At 36.7% G+C, this 15,048-nt stretch overlaps 1 protein-coding gene across 1 annotated transcript; it reads right to left on the reverse strand.

The window, feature by feature from the left end:
* Positions 1-562: 562 nt before the first annotated feature.
* Positions 563-14,403, reverse strand: Cpr50Cb (Cuticular protein 50Cb). The gene is made up of 5 exons (XM_018103455.3): positions 14,277-14,403; positions 13,945-14,040; positions 2,262-2,378; positions 1,104-1,187; positions 563-1,034 (listed from the first exon to the last, which is right to left on the reverse strand). The coding sequence occupies exons 2-5, from the start codon at positions 13,972-13,974 to the stop codon at positions 744-746; spliced, it is 522 nt and encodes a 173-aa protein (XP_017958944.1). The 5' UTR covers positions 13,975-14,040; positions 14,277-14,403; the 3' UTR covers positions 563-743.
* Between the last annotated feature and the right edge of the window lie 645 nt (positions 14,404-15,048).

The raw sequence follows: 15,048 nt of genomic DNA on the forward strand, positions 1-15,048 counted from the left end.
TCAATGCGAGGGCTGCAAGTTTTGCCTAGGAAAAGCTTTTACGTACAATGCAGAGCTTTAGCTTAGTTACCTGAGCTTTGCTTGGCGAGCTTAAGCGAATGTTTAGTTTCGTATACTTGGACGGCAGATGGCGCTTTTGAAAATGGAATTATGCTGACAGTTGGCAGAGGCAAATGCTTGGGTGTTATGTCTTTCTTAAATATTATTATAGCGCAAGATAAATAAGAATATAGCTATTATATATATTCTTTAGATGTTTAAGTTGTTGACGTCAATATTATATATTTAGTAATTATTATTAATTGTTTAGTATTCTTCACGTTGTCTTGATGGATGTGAGTTATTAAAAAAAATATTTATTAATACGAGTAAATACGAGATTTTTTCTCTTCTGGTATTGAGTGAGGAGTATGTAATGATTAGTCAAATTATTATTAATTTCCTTGAAATATAGTGTTCCATATTTATTATCTCTCATATTAAATAAATCCTTTCCTATATTCATCTCCAATCTTTTTCGAAGTGTAAAATATAATGAAACAAATACTACACAACATAAGAATTATACAAAATTTATCAATAATTTTTATTGGTATAGCATAAAGTTTAGACATTTGTTATGGAATTCACAACAAGATAATGACGACAGACATAACTCAAAACGCGATACGGACCGAGCGTTGTTTCCTGCTCCCTGCTGCATCTCTCTCTTTCTTCTTTTCTCTCTCTCTCTCTTTCTCTTTCTAGTACTTGTAGCCACCGGCACCACCGCCGCCGCCGCCACCGCGTCCGCCAGCTGCTGGTCCCTCCGGATACTGAGCCTCGCCCTCATAGCTGACGTCCGCATGGTAGCCAGTCTTCCAGTCGGCCGTGTAGCGCACTACCTGAGTGCGTCCGTCGGGCAGCTGGACGCGATATTCGCCAGTCACCACATCGCCATCGCTGGAAGCCTTGTGCGCGTAGTCGTTGGCCGTGTCTGGGTCCTGGACAGCATACTCGAATTCGAACGGCATGCCGGGCATATGCACATGATCCTGTATGTATGTAAAATTAGCGATTAGTGAAGGAGTAGAGTCACATACATATGTATGTGTGGTACTTACATCGCCTGGCTGACCGGGAATGTTGCGTGGGCCAGCTGGTGGTGCTGGGCGTGAACCACCGTTTCTACCGGGCGGAGAAGGTTGCTGGAAGTGTGAATAGTATTAGATGATTAAACTTTGTCAATTAGGTAAATCGGCTGTTGAATCGAGGGATAAAAGTTGCTCAACAATTTTCCAGTAGGTGGCGCTATTCTTTATCTTTAATCTGGCTAAACTTCGTATTTCTCATAAATTGTCTATTCTAAATGAAGTTTCTATTTTATTTGATTTATTTTTATATTTTGTTCTATTTAGTTTGAACTTACTGTTTGAATGGAGGGCTAAAGTTTTTTAAAATTAATTCTAAAAATTTCAAACATATTTCTTCGAAGGTTTTTATTTCTTTTAAATTGTCTATTATAACTGAAGATTCTTAAATTGGTCAAAATTTTATTCACGTTCATTCAACTTATAAATTTATTTTGATTTTGCATAATTTTTATTGTTTTTAGTTTGTTTTCATTTTCTTCTGTAATTTTGACTAATGCTTAATTTCCCTCAGGCTGTTTGCCATTTTAGTTTAGTGTAAAAGACTAATTCACATCTTAAGCTGTCTGCTGCTCCAGTGCTTCGCAGTGGCATTTTAATAAATGAACGTGCATTTGCTTAGGTTGACTTGCAATTGCAACTTGGCCAAAAGCTTAGTCAATATGACAGTGGAAAGGGTTAACTCATGCCTCTCTCTCTCTCTCTCTCTCTCAGTCTTTTTCTCGCCTGCCAAGATGTGATTTGATGTGGCCACGCCCCCGCACCCTCTGTCCGTTGACAAATGCAACATCATTGAAGTTGACATTCAAATTGAAAAGTCTATTCCCAACTCTGTCGCAGCCAAAGGTGAAGCCGGCTGCATGACGCTGAACATTTATAGAGTAAAGTGTTGATGGCCTATGAATGCAGCGACTGCATCGAGGCTTGACTGATGGACGGACAGACAGATGAATGGACAGACAGACAGGTTGTTGGTAAAACGGCTTAAAAGCCAGACACCAGGTTAAGAGTCGAGTGAAGGGCTCGAGTGAAAATTATGGCCATAATTAACCAATGGCTTTAATTCAGTTTTGCGGCACTTCAGCTGGATTTCAGCGGCCATTGATGGCTCTGCGCCGCTGGCATACTCACGAATGGCTTATTGGGCTCCGGATAGTCGTAGCCGTTCTTAGTGGGCGGCAAATACGCGTTCGAGCCGGGGGCTATCTGGGCGTAAGCGTAGGCGGCGATGGCAGCAAGTGATAAGCTCTGCAAAAAAAGAAGAGGAAGAGTGAATTAACATCAAATGAAATGTAGTAAAACAAACAGCAGCAGCAGAAAAAACTTGGCATTTATAGGCATTCAAGTAGAAGCGCTAAAAAAGGTTAAGTTAGAAACACAAAAAAGAGAAAAAACTCAAAAATAATAAAAATAAAGTTAAATTAAACAACAAAGTGAGTGGCAAACAAAAATAGAAGCTGCGATAAGATCGCGCCTGACATTCAGCTGCTGCTCTGGCTCAAGCTCTAGCTTTGTCTCTTGCTCTTGCTCTGGGGCAGGTGCAACCGTTGCTAAACCGAAGCAAATGCTATTGCAATTGACTCGTCTTTAGAATGCGGTCCACTCGAAAGGGCAACAAATGGCGGAGGTTAGAAGCTGACAATTAAGGCGGTACCACAGATTTATGGCTGCAGCTAACTGAAAACGTCAACCGGCTCATCTGTTTTTTCAACAATTTTTAGCTTTTTTCTTGCTTTTGGAGCCCAAACATGGCTAATTGACACATGCAACGCAGCCTGCCACAGCCATCCATCAAACCGGCCAGCTGAGAGAGCTCCAGCTGTGGCTGGTTCTGCTTCTGCTGGCCTCTTGTCAGCTGCCTGTCGGTGTTTCAATTAGCATTTGCTAACTGCAGCTTTGGCTGCGGATTGCGGAAATGTTTGCAACGGCAACGTCTTTATACTAGAATATGCACACGGTGCAGAGTATATAAACTGTATTCTATGTTAAATAATACAAATATGCTAAGCTATTGATCATTGTCGTGGTCAATGCCAAAGTCAACGGCAAACTGCTTTAAATTGTTCGCTCATCCATAAATTGCGCATAGGTACGCGTGCACACAGGTGCGAAAAAACTACAAAGTTCAGTTTGAGATGCAATTAATATAACTATGTGTAGTATTCATCGGCTTTTATTTATTATTTATTTGCATAGTTAATTGATTTAACATGAGTTTATAAATATCAATTTAATTGCTGAAGGAGAGCCAAGAATTAAATATTATTTTTATTTATGTACATTTACATAAATGTATGTATATAAAAACATGTATATATAAAATAATATAAAAACTAAGATCAATCTTTAATTAATTTAATTTATTTTTTATTTTATTTTATTTTTTTTTATGTATTTTTTAATTTGCACTGTAATTAAATAATTATATTTTTCTTAATTATTTTTTTTTTTTTTATATATTTTTGTTTTGTTTTTTATTATATTTATTCATTTGCTTAACGTAAGTATTTATTTTCATAAAAGAAAAAAAAAAAAACACATTTTATTTAAAATATATTATTTAATAAACAGAGCTCAGAAATGATTACTTCAAATAATCCATATGAAAATTTTCAAAAATATTTTAGTAATACTTTAAATTTCTGAGAATCAATATAATATAACAATTTATTTTCATAAAATAATTAAAATAAAAATCATTCCCTTACGACAAGCAAATCTGAGCTGCATCGATCGTCTTTCTGTAGTCTTCAGTTAGCAATTAATTTTCAATTACTGCTCTTCTGTTAATTGTTTTGAATTGTTTGTTTAATTCATGCCTGTTTAATTTAATAAACTAACTAAATTCGCTCAATTAGACGAAACTCGCGCTCGGTGGGTGGTCCCAACCTTCAAGGAGCCCAAGTTAAAGGCAATAAGCATGTCAACGGCAATTTTCGCATGTTAAACAAATGCAATTACCGTTAAACAAAAGGAAAAACACGAGAGGAAAACACTAAACACTAAAATCTAAATTAAATAAAACGCCAAAGTCAAAGAGCGACCAACAAATTGCCGCAACAGCCGACGACAGTTCGAATGTCGAAGGCAGCAGAGAACGACAAACGATAAAGATATACCAAAGAGATTGAGATAGATAAAGCCTTGCATTTAACTGCATACCAAATAGCAACAACAACATGCACAAGAAGAAGAAGAACAACAACAACAACCGCAACAGCTGTAAATCGAGTTAAGCCTTCGTCTTGCTCTGTGGCTTGGCTTTCTGCAGAGCAGCTGTTGGAGAATTGAATTAGCGTCGGTGTCAAGACGTGCACAGTGGTGCAAGAGCACCATATATTATTATGAATGGGTAACTAATAAAATGGAGTTGATATGTTTCATAAGTGAGTTACTTCCCTTCTGCAACTTTATAAATATAAGGGATCTACTGATCTGTACTCTCTTGTGTAAGGAAGGCAAGTCGTTCGCCTTTCTCTAAGTACATATATTGCCTTTTTGTCATACCTATCACTGCTAGACAGCAATTTTTACTAGAATAAATAACTTCCAGCAAAATAAATAATAGGAAATCTAAACAAGCTGTAGTCTTTGATTTTTCTATCCTAAGATATTACTATATTAATATACCTTCCTACAATTATATATACTTTTTCTTTATGAATATACAGCTGTAAAAAAATATCAAATAAAAAATAAGTAAAAAAATAGAAGAAAAAAAAATATATATAAAAATAAAAAATTAAATAAAATATATTCGAATTCTTTTCCCTTACTTGTTAATTTTGCCATATGTATATGTATATATATTTTTATGTATATTATATATAATATATATATTTTCTTAATAATCACTTGTTTGACAACACTTTTACACCACTGTGCCTCTACAGCTGTTAAGGTTTTGGTCTTAGCTAAATTCTGCTCACAGCTCTAATTATGCCTTGGTTGAAGGTTCTTAAAGGTCTGTGGTCTGGCTGTGGCATGGTTTGTGCTGATCGCACACCTTGACGCTGGAGTTTATTTACTTCAGCTACAGACATTGATCTTGCGATCACATATAATTATTGCATGTGTATGCCATATGCACATAAGTAGATGCTAAATAAGCTTTATGTATAAATCATTAAAGCACGAGCCGGCTCGCATTGAAATATCAATAATCGCGCATAATCTAATAAATAGCAATTGTTCGCTTTGTGCGGCATTAAACGTGCTTTATTGTTTTTATGTTTTTTGTTACTTTTTTCAAATTTAATTTATCATTTTTTTCTTATTTTTTTACCGCATGCTGAGTTGTTAATTACATTTATAAGCCTTTTGATTATAAATATCATGTGTTGAATGAACTCAACAAGTGTTTTGTTAAACAATTCCATTATTAATCAGCCCAATCAGCGGAAGTAAACTTGGTCAGCCAATTGTTGGCTAAAAAAAAAAAAAAAAAACACATATTTGTAAAGCCTGAATTCATCTTCAATTCCCGCAACTCTCGCGTTGCATGTCGAACACGCCCACTTTGTCAGCAGCGCGTCAAGTTGAAGGTTGAGCGGCAAAAAAATAAAATAAAATAAATTAAAAAACAAAAAACAAAAAACTAGCTGAAATTAATTACAGGTGGGCAGTGGGTGAGACACGTTCGATGGCTTTGCCACTTGATGATTCTGATTCTATTGCCATTTCGGGGCAATTAACCCAGGCACAGACAACTCAGCGAAAAGACACGAGCTCGAACTTGACGTGAGTTTGCGGCTGGCGCTCCAAATTATATGGTCTGGATAATAATAGCGCGGGCACCTGATAATTTAGGCAGTAATATGGAAAAACAAAATGTTTTTTGTTTGCCAATCTACAATTGACTGTTTGGCCAAATTTGTTAAACGTAATTCAAGTGCTTATTTATGGGCATATTAATCAGCAGACGAAACTGAAAGTGTTTATTATTTATAAGCTTTGATGGTGATAAAATAATGGAATAATTTATTTCTAATTTAATTTTAGACTGCATATCTGTATTTTATTAATGAAATAATTTTAGGCGGCAAAACTGTATTTAATTTGATTAATTTTTTAGTTATTCGGCTTATCAAATTTATGAGTAGGCTCCACCTCTATGGATTTCTGCCTGAGAAACTTTAGTCATTAATTAATTATTTCTCAGTTTAAATAAAAATATATTTAAATATATTAATACATACATACATTTATAAAACATAAATTTTTTAAAAAGAAATCATTAGTAAATCATTTTAATTGTGTTTTATTGTATATAAAACTAATCTGACATTTTACTCGTTATTAGACAACATTCAAAAGCAAAAAATATTTACTATAAAAAAATAAATACATGAAAAATGTGTACATTTAATTAAAAATTTGAATTAATCTTCATTAAGACATTTTTAATGGCAATATTAAATTTCTTACCCTGTTAACCTAACATTGCATATCGAGTAATTAACTCATAATAACTATGCAAAGTCAGTTCAGGCATTTAAGACTCTCTGCTTGTTATTTGAGAGTATTTTCACAGACATTTTAAAGCCTTCGGCTACAATATAATAAAAATAGTAAATAGTAAAGAAGCAATTTAGAATATCATAAAAAGCGCTTGGATTCACGCTGAGCCGATCACGAGTATTCGGCGAACATGGCTTGAGAATCTGCACATTTGTCTCGCTCCGATTGCACACTTGATCACGACCCAGTTTAAAGCGCGACGTCAAATTACCCAACTGAACTAAAGATAAATAATAGATAAACAAGCACATATATGACAATTGCATATTGCGGCTAAATGGCAAGCGCGGCTGGCAAATTGATTTATGAGCGGTTAGCATTTAATACATGTATTCGTATAGATATATATAGTTTACGGATTTATGGTGGCAATAAAATTGCTTGCACTTAAATGTCTTCATAAAGCGCTTAGCCAGGTCGCAGGGAGCACTTCAAATAATTCATTTAATTGGCCAAACATGGCCTACATTCCCATTCGATTGCCTTCGCATGGCATTTGGCATAGCATCTGGAAGCTTTTACTCGGACTGCCTATGCACTGCATTGTGAACTATTATGAACTATTGTGAACTATTATTAAGTCATCAGCGCTGCGGAGCTGCAAGCACTACTTGCCTTCGTTTCAAGCGGCACCCTAGACAACATTCTGCAACGCCTACTCAGATCTAGCCAACGCGATGCCGAAGCCGATGACGATGACGATGACGATGACGTGCCTAACGAGCCAAGCTCTTCACTAGGCTGCCTCTGTTTTTTTGATTCTTCTACATATAAATATGTAGATGCAGCTTTTTGCTTGTAAATTTATGGAATTCGCAACGTTCCCAGCAATTAAGCCGAGTTGGCAAAGTTTGTTTTTGGAGCGAGCAGCTAAAGAAGAAGAAAAACGCAAAACTCCTCTACATTGATGTGAGATAGCGCATTAGCATTAGTGCAACAGCTGCCACATACACTTGCAACCAGCAACTTGCAACATGCACGACAACGCCACGCTCGCTCGCCCGCTCAGTAGAACAACAAACATTTGGCTGACCTTTTCATCGTTTGTTGCATGTTGCAGCGCATTTATTGTTGTTGTTGTTTTTTGTTTGTCTGCCCCCACTTTGGGGCATTGAAATGCAAATTTGGCCAAATAAAAGTTAATGGGCCATGTGAATGGCAACAAAACCAAAAGCAAAAACCACAACAGCCTCCTGCTCCACCTTCGGCCCCTCTGCTCAGCCCCCACCCCTTCTCCTCATACTCCTGCTGCTGCTGCTGCCGCTCGTGAGTATGTGCAATGGGAAATGACTTTTATTGCCAGGTTTTTCTTCAGCTGTTTTTCTATATACATACGTACATATATAGCTGCATTTTTTTTTTCGTTAAGTTTGTTGTTTGAGTCTTTTGTTTTGGCCTCTGCTGCGATTTCAATCAACCAATTTTTTGTTGCTGCACTTTGCGCAATTCGCTCGCGTGCTGACTTCACTTGCAGTCAATTGTCGAAGTGAAAAAAAATAAATAAATAAAACAGAAGAAAATGTTGCAGTGGCAGTCGGCAGGAGGCACGAGATAAAATTCCATGCCAAGGACAATGCCAAAGATCAAAGGCTGTGGCTTTGGCGCGCGTCTGGCGCACGAATTAGCCCAAGCTAAGCTGGGATAGTCAGCGAGTTCAGCGAGACTTCATTTTGGCTATTTCTGGGAGCGGGCACAAGATATGTGAAAAACGTCGAGTCAGCAGCAGAGGCGGCCTGCTTTGAAGTTGAGGTTGGAAAAAAGATTTCTAAATATCATTTGACAATCGCTTCTTGGATTCTAAAAGTCAACTTTAGATTTACTTCTGGGCAATTGTAATTATGAATTGTGCTAAAATGTAAAAAGTGAAAGGTAATTAATAAAGCTATTAAAATCCCACTAATATGTGTAATAGTTATGCAAAATAATTTCAATAATATAAATTTAAGTATTTGGAAGTTTTCTTAAAGCTTCATTGGCTGCAGCTCGTTGCTGAAATCTGTTTTCGGTTGCCCGTTCACCGCATTAACCCTATTTAACCCGACTTTAGTGGCCATAAGCCACAGATCGTAAACGCGACATAAAACCTCTCATAAAATTATCGCCGCTAGCAACTGCATAAAGATATTAACCTTTTTACAAATAAGCAAAAAATATTCACAGAAAAAAAAATAAAACAAAAGAGAATTCAGATGCAGCATTCAAATTATCAGCAAGAAAAACATGACGAAAAAAAATTAAAATAAAAAATATATATACGTCAAATTATATATTACAGTCATCGGGTGTTGCAAGTATCTCAAGTAGTTGCTGAAGGCGAGTCGAAAACGTGTTTAAGAATCAATAAAATCGTTGTGGGCGGCTTGGAAGCCACAGCAACTGCCGATTGCGATAGTTGCACGGATGGCAAGAAATTGGGTGAAAGCGGGCGAAATTGTGAATCGAAAAACTCTTGGGCAAGAGCTGAAATAAAAATTGAGTAGAACTAATTGAAGTGAAGCCAAACTATGAACGGTTATTGCTAAGTATTTGGCTTAGCATTTGAACAATTTCTTTGTGGTCCACAAGCCCATTGAACTAATTTTTAGGCAGCTGCAGCAGCTGCTGCTGTTGGCCAAGCTTAGAAATGCCAGCAATTGAAGCACAAAAGCCGAGCTATGCAATTAAAAATGCCTTTCAGCGCTCAGCGCTCTCAGCAGCCTTATGGCCACATTGCGCATACGCCACGTTCAACGTTTGGCAATTAGCCACCGCGAAGGCGGCTGCTGCTGCTGCTGCTGCCGTTCTGCATGCTGCTTACTGGCTTTTGTAATCAGCTGAAATTTCGATTTAATTAGATTACCACACACACATACACAGACACACATACACAGACACACATACACACAGACAAGCGAGATGGTTTCGACAAAGCAGAAGCTGCATTCAAACAACATTACAATTCTTTTTTTTCATTCATTTTAGTTTTTTTTTTTAATGTGTGCAACATTTGCCAGAGACAATCAAAACCGCAGCTAACAATTGCAGTCGTCGCATTATCCCCAACTCTGGAAAATTGCCTTGACTAAAGGCAAAATATTTGTGTGCATATTTCTACTTCTTCTTCTTCTTCTTCTTGTTTCTAGTTAACCGCAGCAATTGTTATTATTATTATCATTATCATTATTATGACTTTTATTTGTTGGCTCTCGCATGCACTGAGGATACGTCTGACCCGCAGCTCAATTACGTCAATCTCAGCCACAGCAAACAGCTAATGAAATCTCGCAAATCATTTCAATTAAAATCAAATTTGTAATGCAACAAGAATCGAATGAAATGCTAATACACCCTTCAGTACCGAATTGTGAACGCACTAACAAATTTATGAGTTATAAGGAAACAGAGTCAGGCATATAAATAAATCTATTCCATAGATATTATATATTGATGATGAGAATGTGAATAGTTAGAAGAGAGGTGAAATGAAGACCAAATTTTAATTTAACATATATGTCTATTTTTTTTAATATAAATAATATTTTTGCTGGCCCATGACAAAGGTCTTTGTTTTGGTTAGGGTATTGCAATGCTTGAGATGCATTTGGCGCACAATTGGGCAATTGTTCACACTTCAATCGGCATCAGCCTCTGACTGCGAATGCGACTGTGGCTCTGGCTGTGGCTGTGGCTGTTTCTGCATGGCTCTATGGCAATAATCAGTCGTCTAATCAAAGCCAGCATTGACCTATGAGGCTTTGACGTTGCGCCTGGCTGGCTTGCATTGGAAAATTACACAGATTCCGGGCACATGCAATAGCAACAGCAGCAGCAGCAGCAGCAGCTGCTGCTTATTGGGAATCTGCTATGCAGCCTGCCCTGGCTTCATCAACGAAATCATCAGCCAAATATCAAGCGATGCATATTTTATGTCTGTCATTTGAAATTCAAAAGCGTGCCGAGCGGCGGATGCGTTTGACTGCCATCATTTTCGGGGTTTATGACGAACGTTCTGTGCTATGCTTTTTCGTTCTCTTCTGCTTTTTCTTTTTTGTTTTTGGCGTGTGAAAATGAGCAGCTGAAACGGGAAATATTAAAATATGCGCCCAGTAGCGCAGTCGAGCTGGGCTCTGGGTTCGCGTCGACATTGTTTTTGCCAGGCAGAGAAACGAAATGAACATGTTGAACACGTTTGGCAGCCAGCTCTGGCTCTGGCTCTGGCTCTGACTCTGACTGGTTCTGGGTCTGGGTCTGGGTCTGGTTCTGTCTAGCGATTGTCTAGCTGCGAGTTTTTGCCCTTCTGTTTCATGATCTGTTTTTGCATGCCTGTTCGAGTGCTCCCCAAAGGTTCAGCTCTGACCCGCAGTGTCCCATGGGCAGGCATAGTCTACATTTGGGCGTGTCTACCACGCCAACCAAAAACCAACAAAAAAAGAAAAAAACAGAATTATAAGAATAACCAAAAACGGAAAAAATAAGAAGAGAAAACGCCAGCGAAAAGTCAAAAAGTTACAAGCGGCAAATTACACGCGTCTGGCAAGCGGCTGGCCCGGCCCGTGCTCCTGTTCCTTTGGCTGTCTGTGGTACCTTTGGCAGTTATCTGCTTGGCAGGCCAGGCATTAAAAAAAACACAGCCAGACATGGCTGAGGCAGTGGCGGAGGCAGACGGAGTCGTCTGCATGCCATCCAAGTGTCGCACCAACAATTTAGCACGCCCCTTTTTCCCTCCATGTGGCACCTTTGCGTTAGCCTCTGCCTCATGTTGCAGTTAAGTCTGCTTTATTTGTTGCCTGCTTTACGGCATCATACACAAACGCATACACACACACACACATACATACATATATGCAAAGGGCTTGCACTTTAATGGCAACAAGTGAAAGTTTGGGTGGACTCCACCGCAAAGGGCTAGAAAAACCAACTAAATTGTGGAGTCGTTATTTGAAAAGCTGTAGTCAACTCGTTTTCAGTTTAATTTAATAGCTAAATTCTTTTATAATTATAATTAAACAACTTTTTAAATGAAAACCATATATTATAATTACATTTATCATTTGAAAACTATTTCTTCGTCATATAGAAATTTTCATTAGGGTTTTTGCTAATAAACTTTTTATCATTAAAAAAAAATTTTATTTAATTACTGATTTAAGTGATGTTTGGAGCGTATTAAAAAAGAAATATTTGTAGCATTTATTAAGATATATTTTGTATTATTATTTTGTTTGAATTAGGTTAAATTTCAATAAAAAGAATTAGAAATCCTTTAACTTGTATATTTTTATTTTTCGCTCTCTTGAAACATTTATAAACTTTAAATTAAACATACAAAATATATATGTTTATGAAAATGCTAGTTATTTATTTAATTTTATTTTAAAATTTATTATTAGTTTTTTTATTTAATTTTTATTACTTTGTTTGTATTTTTTAAATTATTATTTAATTTTTTTTAAGGTTTTTAATTTATATATTTTAAAAAAATAATTATTACTTCCTTTATTAATACTATTATTGTTTCTATTATTAATATTTTTTATTTAATTTAATTTTTTTCTCCTATTTTCAGCCTGAAATATTTAGACTCCCATGTTTTTGTACAACAACAATTACCATTCAGGCTAAGCACATATCAATTCTTTTTTGCCCATCAGCCATAAGGACACTTGGCACGTGAATGGGAATTTCCTGTGTATTCCATTTATTTGCGGAAACCCTCGCGTGCATGGCAAAGCCAAGTGTTTAGCTGGCAGTTGTTGAAAATAATCAAATATTATTGCTGCTGATTTGGGTGTACTCGTATTTTAGCTAAAACCAACAGCTGCTGCCAGATGAGACAAAAACTGTTCCCATAACCAAATCCCCCTAAAGTATGCTCGAGTATAGCATGTGTATGCGAGTGTGTGTGTGTGTGTGTATGTGTGTGTGTGGGCGTGCCTGGGTGAGTGTACTTCTGAGCCTTTCTGACATATATTACGCACAGCACTTAAGTGTCTTTGATTATTTGTAATTTGTTCGATTTGGGACTTTCGCTTTGCCACTTCAGGCTGCCTGACAGCCAGTTCACTCGATATCGAAGTTATGTAATCGTTTTTGTTACCATTGACGCCAAGTGTTGCCAAATTGTGTTCGTGTGTGTGTGTGTGGGTGTGCGAGTGCATGTGTTTGCCAGGCACTCGACTAGTTTCAGTAGTTGGGCAAACAGCTTGGATTTGCTCTTCGCTCTTCGCTCTTCGCTCTTCGCCTCTCGATTTTATTTGTTTTTCCTGCTACAGATTTAAATTATGAGCAGCTAACAAAGTTTGAGCATGCAATCAAAAGCAAATCCACCTCACATATGTATGCATCAGTGGCAGACCGCATGATAAAAACTGAGCTAAGCTCAGCGACTATCCTCCCCAACTCCCACCTAGTCCCCCTCCGACCATAAAAAGAAAAATGACAACGGACAGCAGAGTTCAGAGCATGCGTCCATCAGGCCCCCACACTCACACACACACACGCAAATGGCTGTCTCTGTGTGTGTGTGTGTCCTGTCCAGGCAACACATCCTTATAAACAAATTTGACATATAACAAGCTTAACTTGTTGTTCTCTGTGCGGGCTACTGTTCCAGTGTTCCAGCATTTGTTCATGCGCTGGAAGCTTCAAAAAGCTCAAATGATTTGTTTGCTGCTGATTTATGTAGGCTTAGGATTTGTATACCGAAAAATCACAGTTTAGACTGCGGAGTCAAGGAAACTACAGCCCGACTACGCCTACATCAAATCATGAAATCATATGATATTGCAACGCAGCCATAAATACTTAAAGTCAATATGCAACTTTGATGCATGTTATAGGGAAAATCTTTGTGTTAGAAGATAGAATGTTTCTATTTTTGTTCTGCTCAAATATTTTGTCTTGAATAACATATTTGAAAATTATTATTATTTTTTGTTATAATATTTAAATATTATAAATAATTTAATTAAAATATTTTAATTAGATCTGAAGTTTTATTCTGCAACCAGTTTTTTTTAATTTCTTAAATTAAATTTTTTTTAATAATTATAATAATATTATTTTTAGTAATATAATATATTAATATATTATTATATTAATATATAATATAATATTTAAAATTTTTAAATGAATACGATTTTGTATTACGAAAACTTGTTATATTAATTAATATTTAATTTTAAAACAAACTTTGATATTTTTGTATGTAAATTTATCTGTTTATATTTTTAAATATATATTCTTTTATTTTTATTTATAATTCAAAAATTTATTTGCTTGTTTTTTTTTTTTTTATAAATATAAATATACTTACAAGCAACAAAAACGATTTAAAGGACATCATATTGAAGAAAATGTTGTATCTAAATGGCGAGGCTTCACTTGGAATTAATGTTTAGTTTAATCCGCGCTAAATGAATGGTAAATAAATTGAAGCAATTAAACAAAAACCAAAGCTAAAAACAAAAGGCTTAAATTTGAATTATTTTTAAGATTCACTCAATTACAAATATATTCATTTAAATTTGTAGGTGATCGTTCTTGATTCTTTGTTAAGTTTTCAACACTCGATTTCAACACACAAAACACACTTGAAATGTCCTTTTGCAACACTTGTAATTGAAACTGAAATTGAACGATTCTCACTTTCAACTGGGCCACTAGCTTAAGCTTGGCTATTGTTATGCAATTGTTGTTGTTGCTTTTTTCTATGCCAGGCAGCACAAGTACCGCACAAAGTACACGAACGTTTTGAATTAGGGTAGACAATGGAGATGCGCTTGCTTTTTATAATCAACGCGCAGTCGCAGCTGCCAGCAGCGGCTGTGACGGCGACTGAGGCTGTCGCAGCGGCAGCGGCAGCGACGCCGCGTTGCCAACTGCACCCAAAATAAAGCAACAACAACAACAAAAAGTAACGAAACAAATGTTGTTGTACACAGATATACAACAATTGAGGCAGGTTCAAAGCGCTGAACTTCTAGATCATCTTCGTAGCGCCAACAATCTCATCTTGCGCTCTCTCTCTCTCTGTTTCTTAGAGAATGAGTGTGGGGAGCAGTTTGCTCTTTGCTGCTCAACGCGGAGAGCGTTTGCTGTTGAGTGTTGAAGTGAAAAATGTTGCAGATCATCGACGGCAGCAACAATAGTTGTTGTAGTTGCTGCTGTTGCCGTTGCTGCTGCTTCTACTGCTGCTGCTGGTGATGATGATGATGATGATTGCTGATGATAAATGAATTGGCGATGATCATTCGAACAAGTTGTAGCTTGGCGGATGTATAACAAGTTGCTTGAATTTTGTATTTTATTAAATGCTGCTGCCAGTCGGAGGAATTAGAGACAGCCTGAGGCAGCGTTTTGTAGAAACGCCCGCAATGACTTCATTAAATGCACAAAATTTGATATTTAAGTTTTTTAT

Source organism: Drosophila navojoa, chromosome 5, assembly GCF_054131105.1.
Source record: "Drosophila navojoa isolate 15081-1374.11 chromosome 5, UAZ_NAV_1.0, whole genome shotgun sequence".
In the NCBI taxonomy this organism is placed as follows: domain Eukaryota; kingdom Metazoa; phylum Arthropoda; class Insecta; order Diptera; family Drosophilidae; genus Drosophila; species Drosophila navojoa.